The following is a 16597-nucleotide window of genomic DNA, read 5'->3' on the forward strand; positions in this document are numbered from 1 at the left end:
TTTTTTTGAAAATGCATATACGTATTTCTCAATTGAAAGTAAAACAAAATGCAAGATTCCCTGAATAATTTTGAGAAGAAAAATTTCTATGAACATAGGCCCGCAAACACTTTTTTCAGATACAGGATGTTTCTTGTAGTCCTACTTTTTTGTGATGATTATACCAGTTTTTCGAATCTTCATTCGCTTTAGATTGAGTGAATAAGTATCAAATTTATAATTGATTTATTCATCACAGTTCACTAACTGGATCTTTATAATAATTTGAATTTTTTTCTCAAAGGTACAACAAAACTACAAGGGAACTAAAAGTGTAGTACTGGAGCAAAGACTATTTTTTCAAATTTCTAAATTATTAGTTGTCCACCAGTTCTGGAGGATTATTTGTTTTCAATACTTTTTTCATAAGTCCTTAAGACCGTTATAGAGACTCTAGCACTTATTGATCAAAAACTCTTTCTTTCTGAACTATTTGAAACGTTTACTTAAAATTTGAATTCAAATGTACAATATACAAGACTTCTATAGGTCTCTCTTCATGAAAATGATGATGGGTAAGCTTTTTGTGAATTCAACATAAAAGTCTTCAGTAAACTATTTGAAATTGTCTTTTTCGAATGTTCTTCAGATATTGTTTGTAATTGTAATATACAAGAATTTTTTAATGTTTAGTTTATTTCCTGGATTTCTTGGTTTTTTTTCCATTTCGAATATTTGAGCCATCAAAATGTTCGTGAGAATAAAATTGTTTTCGAAACTAAGAACTACCTTCACTCAACTGTCTCGTCCATTTTTTCCGAAAAATCGTTTTTCGAAAGTATAATTCCTTTTGGGACTGTCAATAAATCTTTTGCTATCAATATTTCTCAAATTTTATGAATGGTTCTACGGTCTAGACGTAGTAAAATTTTATGAATGAACCTCTGGAAATTCTCCGGTAGACGTAGCAATATTTTATGAATGAACCTGTCAAGACCGTTATTCATTAAAGGTACAATATTTTCTTAGGAATGGAACAATTGAACAATAAAGGTGGTGCATCAGAAAAGGATCTAGTATTTCAGTAGTTTATGAATTTCATGTTATTTTTGTAATTTTGAGTTTATGCGTGGAAACGCCTACTCTATTCTATTGTAAATAATAATAATATCAAATAGGTACGTTACCTTTCAAGTTATCTTGATTCAAGCAAAACTCTTCTAAATTATACCCAATGGCCTATACGATCAAAACATCATGAAGATTTTTACCGAAATCTACTCTAGCAAGATTCTTATTCAGTTGATTATAATCCAATTATATCGATACTTCTCTTTTCGGTTTCCGAAACCCTAGAAGTGAGAAGTCGTTATCCCAGTGCTTTCGAGTACCTACCCAGAAGAAATTGTTAATAACCAAAAACCATAAATATCCAATTGTTATGATACCTTATTCCAAACAAGATAGTCTTTTAGACTAATTTACCTAAGGTACTCAGGTAGGTACTTCCCTGGTTTTTCCAAAATTTGCATCCCTTTCAACAGACTTCGAACATGGACCTGTCTAGACTACCCCAGTTTTGTATGCAATGTTTTTGTGATATGAATGTTTATATCTCGTTTTTGATAATTTTTCATATATCTCAAATTTTTCTATTGTATCTATTCATCTGTTTAATGCTGAAAGAAACAAATTCGAATAATTAATTTTCAGAAATATAACAAATTTGAAACCATCAATCTAAAACAGCTTTGTTCCAAAAAAATATATTTCTTCTTAGGACTATTATAGGTGATAATTTCAGAGATTTTTCTCTAATTGGATTCTGAAAGTTGTAACAATACTAAAATTTTACGGATGAACAATTAGGGGTAGTTTCCTAGAAGAGGAAATTCTCATGTTTCCATAATACTAAAAACACAATTGAACATCTACTGATGCTAATGTAAACTAAATTTGAATGTCTCCACTTAATGTCATTTCTGGGATTCTTTTCATGAATTCAACAAAAAAAATCTTCAGGTAGTTAAATAAATTCATCTATTTGTCAACTATAATGACTAATACTTCCTATTGAGGAGAATTTTTTCATCTCTTTCTAACGTCTAAATTTTATTGAAAAAAAAATTCTAACAAAACTTTACAGAATATAAATTTTTGCGTGTAAAATTCTAAAGTGCATAAACTCTTTCTACTATTATATTTCATAAATAATTGTTTAGTTTATTCTCTGATTCAAATTTTCTTTCATTGTTACTGAGGAATTTGAAGCATAAACAAATGAATGTAGAATCATCAAACTTAGGCTTCTCCACATTTTGGACTGGAAATTAACAATTATATTATTTAGTTTTCTGGTCCTTATGATAATTTCTGCAATCGAGTTCCAGATTGCTAAGCGATCAACAATTTTCTCTTATCTTTACTGTAAATAATTTTATATATATACAGAGTGTTCCTAAATTAGGGGTACAAACGAAATTGAGAAGATACGATAAAGCTACAAGTAATAGAAAGTTTAATACTAGATCAAAGTTTTTTTTCACATTTACCATCGTCGAACAGAAAAAAGTTCTGGAGAAAAAATATCACCCTGTAGATTTTCAACCGAAATTCATATACCACGAGATGCAAACTCTAATTTGGAATATCTATGCCGATTTTCAGTTGCATATCCAGTGAAGTGCAGATGCTATGAAAAAAAAATTCAACTTTTATAGCTTCTATCTCGAAAACAAAGCCTTTACGGAACTATACTTATAGGAATTTTTTATCCAAGGAACCACTCATTTTTGTTTGTACTTCCAAATCAAGAGCACCCTGTATAAATACCCAATCTAAATATACAGGGTGATTCCTAACTATGCTACAAAACTTCAGAGGGTGGTTCTTTAGGTCAAAAAAGGTTCCACAAAAAATGTCTGGAGTTGCTTCGTTTCCGAGATACAGGGCTTTGAGTTAAAAAAAAAACGGAGTTATTTAAAACTAATCATAAATAATCTTGAACTGATTTGGTTGAAATTTGGTAAAGTTATTTCAAGTGATAAGGCGCTTATTAAGCCCTAGGTAGATTATTAGGTTCTGTGAGATCTCAGTGGACATAATAGCCAAGGATATTGAGGAAAAAAGGATGCCAATATCTTTTTTGTTTAATTTTTCAAGATATGCACAATTAATAATGCAACTTTTTGGTTATATATTTAGCTTCGTTTTCGAGAAAACGAAATACCAGAATTGAATTAAATACAGAGTTTTTTCTCGAAAATGAAGCCTTGATTTAAAGAGAACACAGGACATCGAAAAGTTGATTTTAGTTGTTTAATCTGAAAAATGAAAACTACAGAAAAAAATAGCGATAATTTAAAAATACCTACCGTTCTTTTAAAAATTCAAATTCGGAAACGAAGTAACTCTGGACAAATATTCAGATCTTTTTTTGTTCGTGAAAAGATCTAGCGAATCATTCTCTGAAGTTTCGTACCGTAGTTTGGAATCACTCTGTATATTGGAAGGTTAATGGCGAATGAAAAATTAATATTTCTGTAATAAGTAGTTACAAATTTATTTGATTATTCGCCTTGGTGATTTTTGGATTAAGTCATTTCGTTTCATATGTAAAATCTCTTTATTATCTAGGTATCTTATCTTCCTCGATAAGCATTGATGTAAATGACTTAATTTGTTGTATTTGATCAATGCATCTAGCTCGAATAACAAACTGATTTTTGATGACCCAATATCTATGCACAATCGAAATTAAATGACAGTTATGGCCAGTTGCACCATTCGCCTAAACATTGATTAAAATTCAAACATCGATTAATTTCTGATTTCTCTTAAGAAATCAGAGAGTAATCAATGTTTAAATTTTTAATCAATGTTTAGGCAAATGGTGCAACTGGCCCTAAGTCTATTTCCACCTTTTTCATTATGTATTTGATTAATAATTGTTTTTACACACAGTAGCTGCTTCAGATTTTGCATTTTGAATAACTACTGTAAGATCTGAAGAAGCTACTGCGTAGCGAAATAATTGTAAGTGATTATTATTGTAATAATAAAAAAATCATTCAATTTCAATTGAAATGAATTTTATTCAAGTAAAGACCGAGTCAATCTAATCTATGCATAAATTAGTGACTAATAATTTGTACTCAATAAGAAAATTTTGTATGTGACTACCAGGTCACTTCTGGATTTTTTATTTAATTTTCAATTATTTTGGTGATACAACCTACAACATGGATTTAATATCAAAAAGAGGAAATCTAGATTTCGCACGGTTTCAACCATAGGTATTATTTGACCATTTCATTTCAATTCTGCCATTCCTAGATACTATAAAACTACATCAATTTTCATAAGCTCAATCTGAAGCCACATTCGGGCTTGATTTAATTGATCAGGGTTCATTCAGGGTCACGATATCGTGAGCAAAAGCTAGTCCGAAATTCCGATACAATATCGACAACCTACCCCTGTAAGGTCAAGGGTTGCTTCATATCGCTAGCACCTCTACCAGAATATCCATCATTTCCACCATTTTCCTCCCGGAAAATTACATCCCTTGCACAATAGGGGTAGAAATTTTCGCGATCTACCCTGACGACCTAATTCATCCCCTAAAACGAATTACCTGTCGCATGTAAGACCCTGAGAAAGCCCTAAAGCTACAAATTCAACCCCCACCGCCATCAAGCTCAATTGGCTTCACTCCATTCGGCCCCTAGAAAACTAGCTGGGGCGTGGCCAAATCCACCCCTAGTCGGAGAAGGGCAAGTTCCGACCAATCGGAGGCCGTTTCGGCCAAAACAAGGGATAATGGATTTAACACATGTCCAGAAATTTGTGGCAAAGCTTAAAAGTCTGAAATGCGTTGTTCAGTTAGTCAGATTAAGAGTAGACGTCGTTGTAGTTAGTGGTTAAAGCTTCCAAGCTACCCTAGACGGATCTAGTGATATATTTCGAGTGTTTGTTTAGTTAAGCAAAGACAAAATGTTGAGTTCTGGTGGTTCGTTGTCGACTTCGCCGGATGATACTAGGTATCAAAGGATTGAAGCTGCTGCAGCACAAGGCAAACCGCCAAATTCTACATCAAGTAAGTTTTTTTTTTTTTTTTGTAGTATAGTAACTTCGTCCTGAATACACAACTCATTTAGTTACGAATATACCTAGTCAGTGATAAAAATTAAATTTTTATTATTCTCATCTTGAATTTTAGTTTTTGTAGCCTGCCACTAGTTAAGGATAACCAATTCAGTTTATTTTATAGTCTTCTCTTTTTTTTAATTTATAACAATAACTGTGTATGAATTCAAGCTCAAAACCAAATGTTAACCTTACGTAACGTGAATATTCAAAATTTGTTGTTGGAGAACTAGAGATACAATAATATTTTTTCATAATGACAAAGTTAACATAAAGTTGAATTTACATAATTGAAATTGCACAACTCAAACAATTTTCATCACTCGAGATCCAAGATAATCATGTTTCACTTTAAAATCAAAATTTTGGACTAGTATTGTATATTTGTATTGTTTATTAACTCAATTTTTTCGATTAAATTGTTTCTCATTCTATTCTGCATATCCAGTTCAATGTACAAGACTTATTTCAATTTATGTCTATATTTAATCTGAAAATTTCACATTACTAAGGAAAATTTATACTGCTAATTTTTTTTCGTATTTTCATTTTTCTCTTCATTCTACAAACATTTTCTTAGAACCGCCCGCAACTTTTATGTAGTTGATATCTATCATCTTCGAATATTTCTTGTGAAAATAGAAATATGTTGTAGATCCTTCATTCTCAATTAATAGCACCGTTCTTTCAATATCAAATTTTCTGTTTGAAATAACTCGACAGATAATTTGATATTAATTTTCAGTTAATATCAATTTATCAAATTTACTTTAAATTGGGAATGATTTTCATCAAGAATTGATTTTTTCAAAAATAACAGTGAAAGAAAAAATTTTTAAATACACTTCGGAAGAATTCATATTCTTGTCTTTCAAATGTTTTTCTCATATTTCTTTAAATCGATTCATATTTACGTCCCAATCGATTAGTTTTGCTTACTTTTTCTTACCAAATAATTCGAATAATAATACCCATATCCTTAGAAAAAACTGAAAATAATATAGAACAATGTAGTCATTTTATTATTCAATTAATCAATATAAAAATTACCATTACGGTAAATAACCATTTACGATTAAGTAATTAGAAATAAAATTCTTCAGATTTTTTTAGGAGTTGTCATATCAACATGTAGTTATAATTCTCGCAACTAACAAAATAGATACAAAAAAAAATGAATCACTTATTTACTTTTATTGAAAATTTCAGGAAGATTTAAAGTGGTGAAACAAGATTTCAAGAGAGTTATATTGTCGGCAGCAAAAATGAAAAAGTTGAAAGGTACATAACAAAATGAAAGGATTCTTAAATGAAAATTTAGATCAAGCTTACTTAATTCAACAGTCAATGAAAGTCAAACATAGAAATCAATGTTTCCAAGAAAACTCCAATACGAAAAGGAATTTGAAGATAAATTGAAATAATATGCAAAATACTGATCGAATTTTAAGGAAAAGTGTATTCATGATCTAGATAGATGATAGTTTGTTGGCATGTCTCAACAACAACAAGTTTTTATCATTTCAAACTGTTATTTCAGAAACCTGTATACTCTGATGATGACAACTTTGAACAGAAACGTTCAAACGCTAATTGAAATATCCCGTGAATAAGAGTTTGTTCACTACAGCTTTCAAGTTAAATATCAAGTCTATAAAGTTTTATTTCATCGACGAGAATTGAAATCCAAGAAAAATTGGAACTTCTGTCGTCGAAAATGTTTTGATCCTGTAAAAACGTTTCTGAATCACTTTTTCAATGAGACTTCAAAGGTGCAAGTACTTTTTCTAGTACCGATGAATTCTTCATGAAATGGTTCAGAAATACCTATTATAGAATCAAATAAGTTATATCAACCTCGTAAAGATGTACCTATATCTAGATTATAAATAGACTTTTCCTCTTGAATTTGACTCAGACTGTATAATAGGCGGCGCAATCAGTTATTGCACGAGAGTGTACAAACAGCAAGTTTGCCTGCTGTTCGTTTTTTACAACTTTCCCAATTCTAACCGAATTTTTTTTCAGATAGGATTTTGGACATCCCTTGTCGTGTTTGTGGTGACTTTTCCTCGGGAAAGCACTACAACATTTTCGCCTGCGACGGTTGCGCCGGTTTTTTCAAGCGTTCTATCAGAAGAGACAGGAAATATACCTGCAAAGCCAAAGAAGGAGGAAGCTGTATAATTGACAAAGTTCATCGTAATCAATGCAGGGCTTGCCGTTTGAAGAAATGTGAGGAGGCTGGCATGAACAAAGACGGTGAGTGAAAATTTTCAATTGGAATTGTTATTTCTCTAATTCTGTGGTTATTCCGTTCATTCTTCCACATCTTGTAGAACAAAATCGTGCGAGAATATATCAGAAACGCACAGTTTTCATGGTTATATTTTATTATTATATGTTGGTACTCCGAACTTTCCGCCACGGCTTTATCTGTCAATTCATCAATTTGCCTTAAAGAAATCAGTTCTGCCAACCAACATTTTTCAATGCAAAAATCACTAAATGATATTTATGGAAATATTTCATTAATTTCAATAAAAATGCAATGAATTAGAGAAAATAATGTATAATACTCGTACAGAAGGCTCATTCTACCACTCGTTCATTCAAAAACGAGCCACGAAGTGGCGAGTTTTTGAATTTTGAACTCGTGGAAGAATATCAATGCCTTCTGCACTTGTATTATAAATAACTATTCTGCAACTGGAATAAAGCGCATTCTTTTACTGAGTGGATAAAATTCATATTGGTGAATTCAAGAACCATCAAAAGTAGGAATTCAGATCTTTTTATATTCTGTTCAAAGGTACCTAACAGGCCAATTGAAAAGTGCCAGGTCTATCATAGTAAACAATTTTTTTTTGGCAAAATTCGATTTTATTATTCAACATAGTTGCCTTCGAGGGCGATACAGCGATTATAGCGATCTTCCAACTTTTCGATACCATTTTTGTAGTACGATTTGTCTTTCGCTTCAAAATAGGCCTCAGTTTAGGCGATTACTTCTTCATTGGCGCTAAATTTCTTTTCAGCGAGCATTCTTTTGAGGTCTGAGAACAGTAAAAAGTCGCTGAGGGCCAGATCTGGCGAATACGGTGAATGCAGAAGCAATTCGCAGCCCAATTCACGCAATTTTGCCATTGTTTTCATTGATTTGTGACACGGCGTATTGTCTTGATGAAACAGCACCTTTTTTTCTTCAAATGAGGCCGTTTTTTAACGATTTCATCCTTAAAACGATCCAATAACGCTATATAATAATCGCTGTTGATGGTCTGACCCTTTTGGAGGTAATCAATGATATTATAGGTACCTTGCGCATCCCAGAATACTGATGCCATAAAATTGCCAGCTGACTGTTGTGTTTTTCCTCGCTTTGGATTCGGTTCATCGTGTGCAGTCCACTCAGCTAACTGTCGATTGGACTCCGGAGTGAAATGATGGAGCCATATTTCATCATTGTCACATATCGACGCAAAAATTCAGGTTTATTGCACTTAAACAGCTTCAAACACAGCTCAGAATCATTACCACATTGCTTTTGATTGATTGTGAGCTTGCGCGGCACCAATTTTGCACACAGCTTTCTCATGTACAAATATTCGTGAATCATATAATGTAGACGTTCAGATGATAGCTCCACAATGTCTGCTATCTCGATCAACTTCGCTTTACTGTCATTCAAAATTATTTTGTGAATGTTTTTTAATTTTTTCGTCGGTGACAGCCTCTTTTGGGCGTCTACTGCTTTCGCCGTCTTCGGTGCTCATTTCACCACGTTTAAACTTAGCATACCAATCAATGATGGTTGATTTTTCTGGTGCAGACCCCGGAAACTCTTCAGCTAAGATTTTGCTTCAATTATATTTTTTCTTTCTAAAAGTGAATTTTTATCAGCACACGAAATTCTTTTTTTTTTCATCTATTTTCAAATAACAAAAGTAGCTAACTTTTTCTTATAGTCCCCTGCATGTTTAAGAATGCCTTCTCAACGTTAACCTCTTCCAAACAAAAAAAAAGTCTCAACAATTTGTACTTCGCCATCTAGATCTCAAGAATACGTCTAAGCACTCTTCAGACTGTTTCTTAACATTCCGTCGATCCAAGGCTCGAAGGAAATCAAAAGTAACAACTTTTGTTAGGCCAACTTTTAGCTTCGAGACTTATTAAAGTGACCAGGTGCAGTTGAAGATTCAATGGCACTCGAGATATCCTAATTCATCCTAATTTCATTTTTGTTAGCTACTGTGTTTATTTTAAGGGTTGCTTCGATAGCTTCATAAGGGACGCATTGAAAGGGAGATACGCCAGTTATGTTATTTAAGGGGTTGTTCGAAGAAAGCTAGCTTGAGGGTAGGGCAAATATAGTTGAACTATGGTAGATTTAGGGGAAAAGGATATTGACTGAACTGGGACGGAAAAAATCAAAAAAGATTTCGAATATTCGAGAGAAAATTGAAGTAAAGTAAGAAGGATAAAAGTTTTTTCAGTTACCTGCCAAATTCATATCAATAGAGGAAGTATGTACTTAAATTTATCTGAAATTTATTTTCGCTTATATTTTTCTTACAATTTCCTCTCGTCCTTGAAACTGATAATTTTTGTTTTGTCTTCATTCCTGGAATCAATCAAAAAATTATTTTCTCTCGAATTCCTAATTATTTTACCTTCAAACTACCCAAATTATGAATTTAAACAGGCATTTTTTTCGTAGAAATGTTTGAATAATTATATCTCACTTAAAATTGAAGAAAGGATGCCTAATTGGATTTCGTTTTCAAAATATTCAACCATTTGTCAAGTTGTGTCAACAATTTATTCTGAAAAGGATTTGAAGTGGATATTAATAGGTTCCTAGAAAAGAATGATTAAGATGTAGGAATATAAACGACATTTTTTCGCAGTTACAGAATTACTGAAGATTGATTAGGGTCCTTTCATTAGGATTTGAAATAACTTAAAGGATAATCCCATTTTAAGGACTCAGTCTTCATTAATGATATATTATTTGAAAGGGATGAGAGAATATTTGAAATGAAACCTCAGTTAATGATTGAGTGGCATTTAATGAGGTTTCAAAATTTTTAGAAAAATACTGTTTTATTTCAGTCAGGTAATAATTTTGATACCTTCATACAGGGTTGGGGAATATTTTCTTGGCGCCAAGAAAATATTTCTCAATTAAACAGCAAGGACAAGACAGATACAGTTCATACAGAGTGTAAGTGAATATGTGTGACAAACTCCATGAAAAAAATATTTACAGTTGCGATTTTTGTTCGCAAACGCTTCGTATACAGAATGTTGAAGTTTTTTTTTCAAACTGACTATTTATTTCTTGCTCGGAAACTGATCAAGATATTGAAATTTGGTGATTTTCAAGATCTAGTTATTGCGCATTCATTGACATACAAATTGGGAATTTTATTTTCATCATTGGCACGCATACTGGTGATGATCTCAAAAAAAATGGTACGCCACGGAAACATTTGAATCTAAAAATCATTTTCGATTTCCTCCCTCACTTTGTGACAAGAATCTCTCAAGTATTTTTTCGTATAAAGCGCTGTTTTCATATAAAAAAATAAATCATCAAGTGTTTTCAATTTCTTCAATAAATTATCTATTATTAGATAGATTTCGAGAATGTATTGAAATATTACACTACAAAGATCGATTCCATAATATAATAATCGATGATTTGCAAAAGAAATCATACCAATATCTTTGATAACTTCCAAGAAAACGACAGATGACCTCTTTACCCATTGAAATGATTCCCTAACCATATATAGTTAAGAATATCCAATTAAAATTCATGTTTCTTTCTTCACATTAGCAGTACAACACGAACGAGGACCAAGAAATTCAACCCTTAAAAAACAGCAGATCTCCTATCTCACCGAAGCCAACGCAAGACTCATGTTGACACCACAACAGTCCACGGTCCTCAACTTGACCATGGGTAGATCACCATCTCCCCAATCGTCACCGAGGACTATGGAGAACGTCATCCAGTTCTTACCACACCCATTTTTCTACCAGAATACCCCCTTCACAAGGGTGAGTAGAAGCTTTATTAATAATTGGATGCAGTATCAAAGCAACCGTTTTATGCAGTTTGCTACTCCTCCTGCTTTGCCGCCAACTCCACCAATCATACCGCAGCTGCCGATGTTGGCAACACCAGATGAACCAACGGTGTCCATCATCTGTGAATCTGCGGCGAGACTTCTCTTTATGAACGTCCAATGGGCGAGGTCAATCCAGAGTTTCATCACTCTGCCCATGCAGGACCAACTGCAACTTTTGGAGCAGGCTTGGAGAGACCTGTTCATTTTGAGCATAGCTCAGTTCCTTCCAGGTTTGGATCTCACTGGGACGTATTTGGGCCGTAACGCTGCCCAAAACCCAGCATTGCTAACAGAGGTTCAAGATTTTCAGGACATCCTCAACAAACTCCAGCACATGATGATTGATCCCCACGAGTATCAGTGTCTGAGGACTGTGGTGCTGTTCAGGGCTACCAGCTTACAAGACAACGCTACTAGGCCTGAGCTGAACAATTTAGCAGATAAAGCTAGGGTTATGATGTTGCAAGACGAGCATCTGCAGACTCTGAACAACTACATCATTACCTCCCATATGGATCAGCCTTTGAGATTCACCAAGCTGATGTTGATGCTTCCGCACCTGAAGAAAGTGTCCAATTATACGATCGAGGAGTTGTTCTTCAGGAAGACCATTGGAGCTATCCCTATTGTAAATATTATTTCTGATATGTATCGGAAACAAGCTATGGGAAGATAATTGTGTAATGTGTCATCTTCCGGTCTTTCTTATGGTTGCTTCAATCTTCCGTGATGGACCAGGAGATTCAATCTGGTGCTGTCGTCTTCCTTTTGGTAAGTCTGATTACATATTGGCCATTTGTTTGTATATTAATTTTAACTGCGGAAAATAATAACCTTACTTCATTTCTCAACATATTCAAATTAAAAACTTGAATGCTATGTAATTTCTGGTTATCATTATCATATTTTGAATTGCAACATTAAATCAAAGATTCATAACAAAATTTCGGATTTCAAAACCTACTGTCATATATAAAATATTTTTTCACTGTTTCTGATTAAAATTCTCTGAACAATTTTCAATTTTCAAAAGCGAATACCTAACAGAAAAATTTAAGGTAGAATATATTCATTCAACTCTGTGATCTTATCGATTTTTTTTTTGTTTAGAATCATATCAAGCATACACATCTAAATTTTAATTTAAGTTTCAATTCAAAGCATATAGACATACATAAAAATTTCATACGTTATCCATTCTTATGAATATAGAAAAATAATGCGTTCATACATATAAAACTCAACATAAATCCATGGATTGGAAGAACTTGTTTCATTTGAGCGTATAGAATTTATTGCAATCTGAAAAATTACTCATATTCAACCTTCTCGAGTATATAAATTCATTCAATGCGTTTTCGAGTCAATCAAGAAGGATACATTAAGTAATATATTATAATTAGAATATGCGTATTCAGGATTCAAAATGGTTTGAAACGAAATGAAAAACCATTAACAATAAAACTTCATGGAAATAGATCCTAATAATAGAAGGTTCCTCAACTCAGAAAATAGTTTCAACACACTTGAAGAAACCAGGAAAAAATCTCCCATGAGGATTTAGATGACAGATACATACCTCGAAATTTCGTAATGACTTTTATTCACTAAACGTCATTATAAGTATGAAAGAGCATAAATGATAAAAACAAAAGAAAAAAGAGTATGAATGGTAAAAACTATGAAATATACCAGAATCAAAGGCGAAAACCAAAGAAAAGCAAAATATTTATTTAGAATAACATAAGCTAGGTACATACCAAAGAACTGATTAGAAGAGAATTATTAATTGATTTAATTAGATTCGAATTAAACGTTACATAATTCGAATAGTAAAATATCGAAACCAGAAGAAAAAGAATTACCAGAAGAACGTTGATAAGTCTAGGTCAACTACAATAAAAAATGGAACTTATGAAATATATGGACCTATTAAATATATCCTTAATAAACTGGAAGGCAGGTTTCGAACTTTTTTTTACCTCCTCACAGAGTAAAAAATTGCTGAGTTTATAAGACTAGAAGTGATAAGAATACCAGGAGAGTTTTGAAATATTGAGTTTTACTACTTATATCAACAAATATGCAAATTATCCTATCGTATGAGTATAGTGAATTCGAAATATAATGTGTTACTAATTGATAGCAAGAAATTTAAATCTAAAATAAAAAAGTATAGAAGAAGTATCCAAAACCAGAAGAAGAAAGAAGTAAGAAAGGAGTGTATCAGATGGGATCAGATATTACTTCAAAGAGGTACTTACCTCAATATAAGAGAAGAGATGGCGAAGTGTATAGGAACTAGAAGAAATATGAATATCAGGAGAATTTCGACATATTGAATTTTTCCTCTCAGAACAACAATTATTCAAATTGCGTAACGTTCCTTATGGTATAGTGTTTTTCAAATCAATCTCAAATATAATGTTTTATTGATTGATGACAAGTTATTTAAATCCAGGATTAAGTATAGAATTAAGGAATAAATAAAATCAGAAATTAGTCGATCGTAAGAATGCAGTATAAAAAATAGATAATGAAAGATGTCAACTCAATAAGGTACATACCTAAATGATTAAAGAAACAGCTGGAGTAGAAGAGAAATTAATACCAGGAGATTTTTGAAAAATTGAGTTTTACTTCTCAGGCCCACAAATATTCAAATTGGCATAGCCTTCCTTATTGGTATAGTGCAATTAAAATAATATCTAATGTGTAACTAATTGATAGCAAGTAATTCCAATCTAGAATTATAGAATATATAAAACCAAAAGAAATAAGTCTTCGTACGAATGCAGTATATCAGATTAAAGTTCAGGAAGATATTATTTCAATGAGGTACTTACCTCAAGGAGTAAAGAAACAGCTGAGTTTTAAACTAGAAGAGTTTTGAAACATTATCCTTTACTTATCAGATCACCAAATATTCAAATGATACTAGAGTGGCTTATGAGAAGAAGTTGACGGTGAAAAGTACAGAAAAAAAATGAACAAATTTATTATTAACAGACGACAGAAGAAACAAGCTCAAATGAAGCATGAATGAATGAAGTAATCCAAACCCCAAATGCTGAAGTAAAACTATAAATGGTGCAATAAATATCACCAACGAGGTACATACCTCAAAAAATCTGAAAGCAAATATACGACTTTGAATGCAATGTATAGATGATGTAAAATGGCGCAGGATACATATCCCTCCTTTGAAGGAAGAGAGAAGCGAAAGGAGAGGGTTCAAATGGGGTAGCAATTCTGTTGCTGCCCAATTCCGACTCTCACCTCCACGTCGGCGAACCCTGGTAACCTGACTGAACCTTGGGGAACACCCCTAGGTAGGTCAGGGCTAACGAGAGCGGAAGACAAGTACATACTTGTTTTGGAGATCTAACCACTAAGTCAAATGAAAGCAACCTGCTCTAATTCAACCATGATCAAGATCGGAAAGATTTCAAAATCGGGGCTTATGAGAACCAAAATCGAGTACGTACTTGTGAACTGAAAGTGTGGAAATAAATGAGCTGAAAACCTGATAACCAAGAAGATCAACAAACACAACCTTCAGGCCTTCAAGAAGTTTTAAACGCACTTCAGTTTTCAACGAATATAGATATTTATATTCGTTGGTGTTATATCAATTTTTTTTGGTGCACTATTATCAACCCAATGCCTTAGCATTATTTCATCCTTGGAGCATATGTACATACATAACGCCCATCGTATCAGCAGTCCTTTTATATTTTGGACAATTTATACATTTTGCTTACGTCTATCTTTACGTAGCATTTTTGTTGTATCGCAATAGCAGAATCATCATTTATCACATAATATCAGCATGGTTTTTTTTGAATTAGGAAGAGTATCTCGTGGTTTAATTTGGGTATCCATTTTGTTCTCTAATATGCTAGAAATTATCAAAATTATGAAAATGAAATAGTTAACTATACTTTAGAATATGTCCTTTCATGCTCTAGTGAAACAAAGTTTTTTTTCTCCCTGTATAACGTATTATGGGCATTATACATTCATAATATGTGAAGTTACTATAGAATTAATCAATTTTCATCAGATTCACTTTCTCAGTTTAACCTGTTATCATTTGTTGAATTAAACTAAATATTTTAATGTAGTCTTCCTCATATCCTACAGGATTTGTTCGAGTACCTAATTTATCCACTCAAACACTAGGCTATAAAATGAATTTATATACTTTAAATGTATTCTGTATGCTCAAATGAAACATTATTTTCTATAGTTTATAACCTATCAAAAACTTCTAAAACGATTTTCGTGAAATTGGTTAGGTTTTTAAGGATGATTGAAACTATCGAAATCATTGAATTGAAATGAAGATCACTAAGTTGCATGAATATAATTTTCTGGGAGCAAAGAGTAAATAAGAGTTTTAACACATTTCCAAACGAGAATTTTGTTATTGAATATTTTTCTTGAAAGCTGTAATCCATTCAAATGTTGTGATTTGTATCCAATTTAATTCATTCCAAATAATTCAATATGGTTCCTTGATTTGACAACAGTTTCGAAAAATGATTTTCAATTACTTATTATCCTTGTGTTATTATTTTCTACACTTTATTTTTATCATTAACTTGGCCATATGTATTCAGTCTTATCAATTGTTGATGGTGATATTTTATTTAATTTGATATATGATATTTCTTACCGTTTATAATCAATGTATAAATATATAGATATTTATTTAGGCTAGGACACAAAAACTCTTAGAAAATTTAACTCTCATATTAAAATTCTATTAGTGCAAATATCTTTAGGGACTGTGATGTTAAAGACACTTGTTGTTGATTTTTGTTTTTATTCGAATGATTTATTCTATTCCGTAGTTTTAAGGGAAGTTTGTATATAAAATGAAATATTTTGGTATCAAATTATATAAGGATTAATTATACTATCACATTGAAAACTTGTTGTCTATTATTTACTCTGGAAACACCTTAATAAAATTCCAAAAAAAATTATGAAGTAGACAGTGATTTGATGGAATGCATTTCTGAATAGATGAGCGACAAAATTTCAGAGGAAATTGATTTCAAAATATTTGGAAAAAATCCAAGAGAACACTACAATAAAGATTTACTCATAACCAAGTAAAGGGTGTTCTTTTTAGAGCTATAGAACTTTAAATTGCAATAAAACAACGATGCATTATTCGATTGACATGAATTTTATTTATCCGCAAGATAATCTTGTGGCATTACATTTTAAATATGATTTCTGGCATATGACCGCCACGGCTGGCTCGGATGTAGTCCAATCTGGACGTCCAATTTTCGATGACTTTTTCCAACATTTGT

At 32.1% G+C, this 16597-nt stretch overlaps 1 protein-coding gene across 1 annotated transcript; it reads left to right on the forward strand.

The window, feature by feature from the left end:
* The first annotated feature begins 4974 nt into the window (after positions 1-4974).
* Positions 4975-12096, forward strand: LOC123677128 (nuclear receptor subfamily 2 group E member 1). Its single transcript, XM_045613637.1, has 5 exons — positions 4975-5077; positions 6337-6408; positions 7156-7389; positions 10973-11196; positions 11254-12096. The coding sequence occupies exons 1-5, from the start codon at positions 4975-4977 to the stop codon at positions 11941-11943; spliced, it is 1323 nt and encodes a 440-aa protein (XP_045469593.1). The 3' UTR covers positions 11944-12096.
* Positions 12097-16597: the final 4501 nt, after the last annotated feature.

Source organism: Harmonia axyridis, chromosome 3 (assembly GCF_914767665.1).
Source record: "Harmonia axyridis chromosome 3, icHarAxyr1.1, whole genome shotgun sequence".
NCBI classification, from domain to species: domain Eukaryota; kingdom Metazoa; phylum Arthropoda; class Insecta; order Coleoptera; family Coccinellidae; genus Harmonia; species Harmonia axyridis.

What these genes read in the sequence shown, in the direction of transcription:
- LOC123677128 (XM_045613637.1), top strand. Translation starts at nt 4,975, where the DNA reads ATGTTGAGTTCTGGTGGTTCGTTGTCGACTTCGCCGGATGATACTAGG. An exon ending in AAAAATGAAAAAGTTGAAAG is followed by an intron (nt 6,409 to 7,155) that starts GTACATAACAAA and finishes ATTTTTTTTCAG; the next exon opens with ATAGGATTTTGGACATCCCT. An exon ending in AGAATACCCCCTTCACAAGG is followed by an intron (nt 11,197 to 11,253) that starts GTGAGTAGAAGC and finishes CGTTTTATGCAG; the next exon opens with TTTGCTACTCCTCCTGCTTT.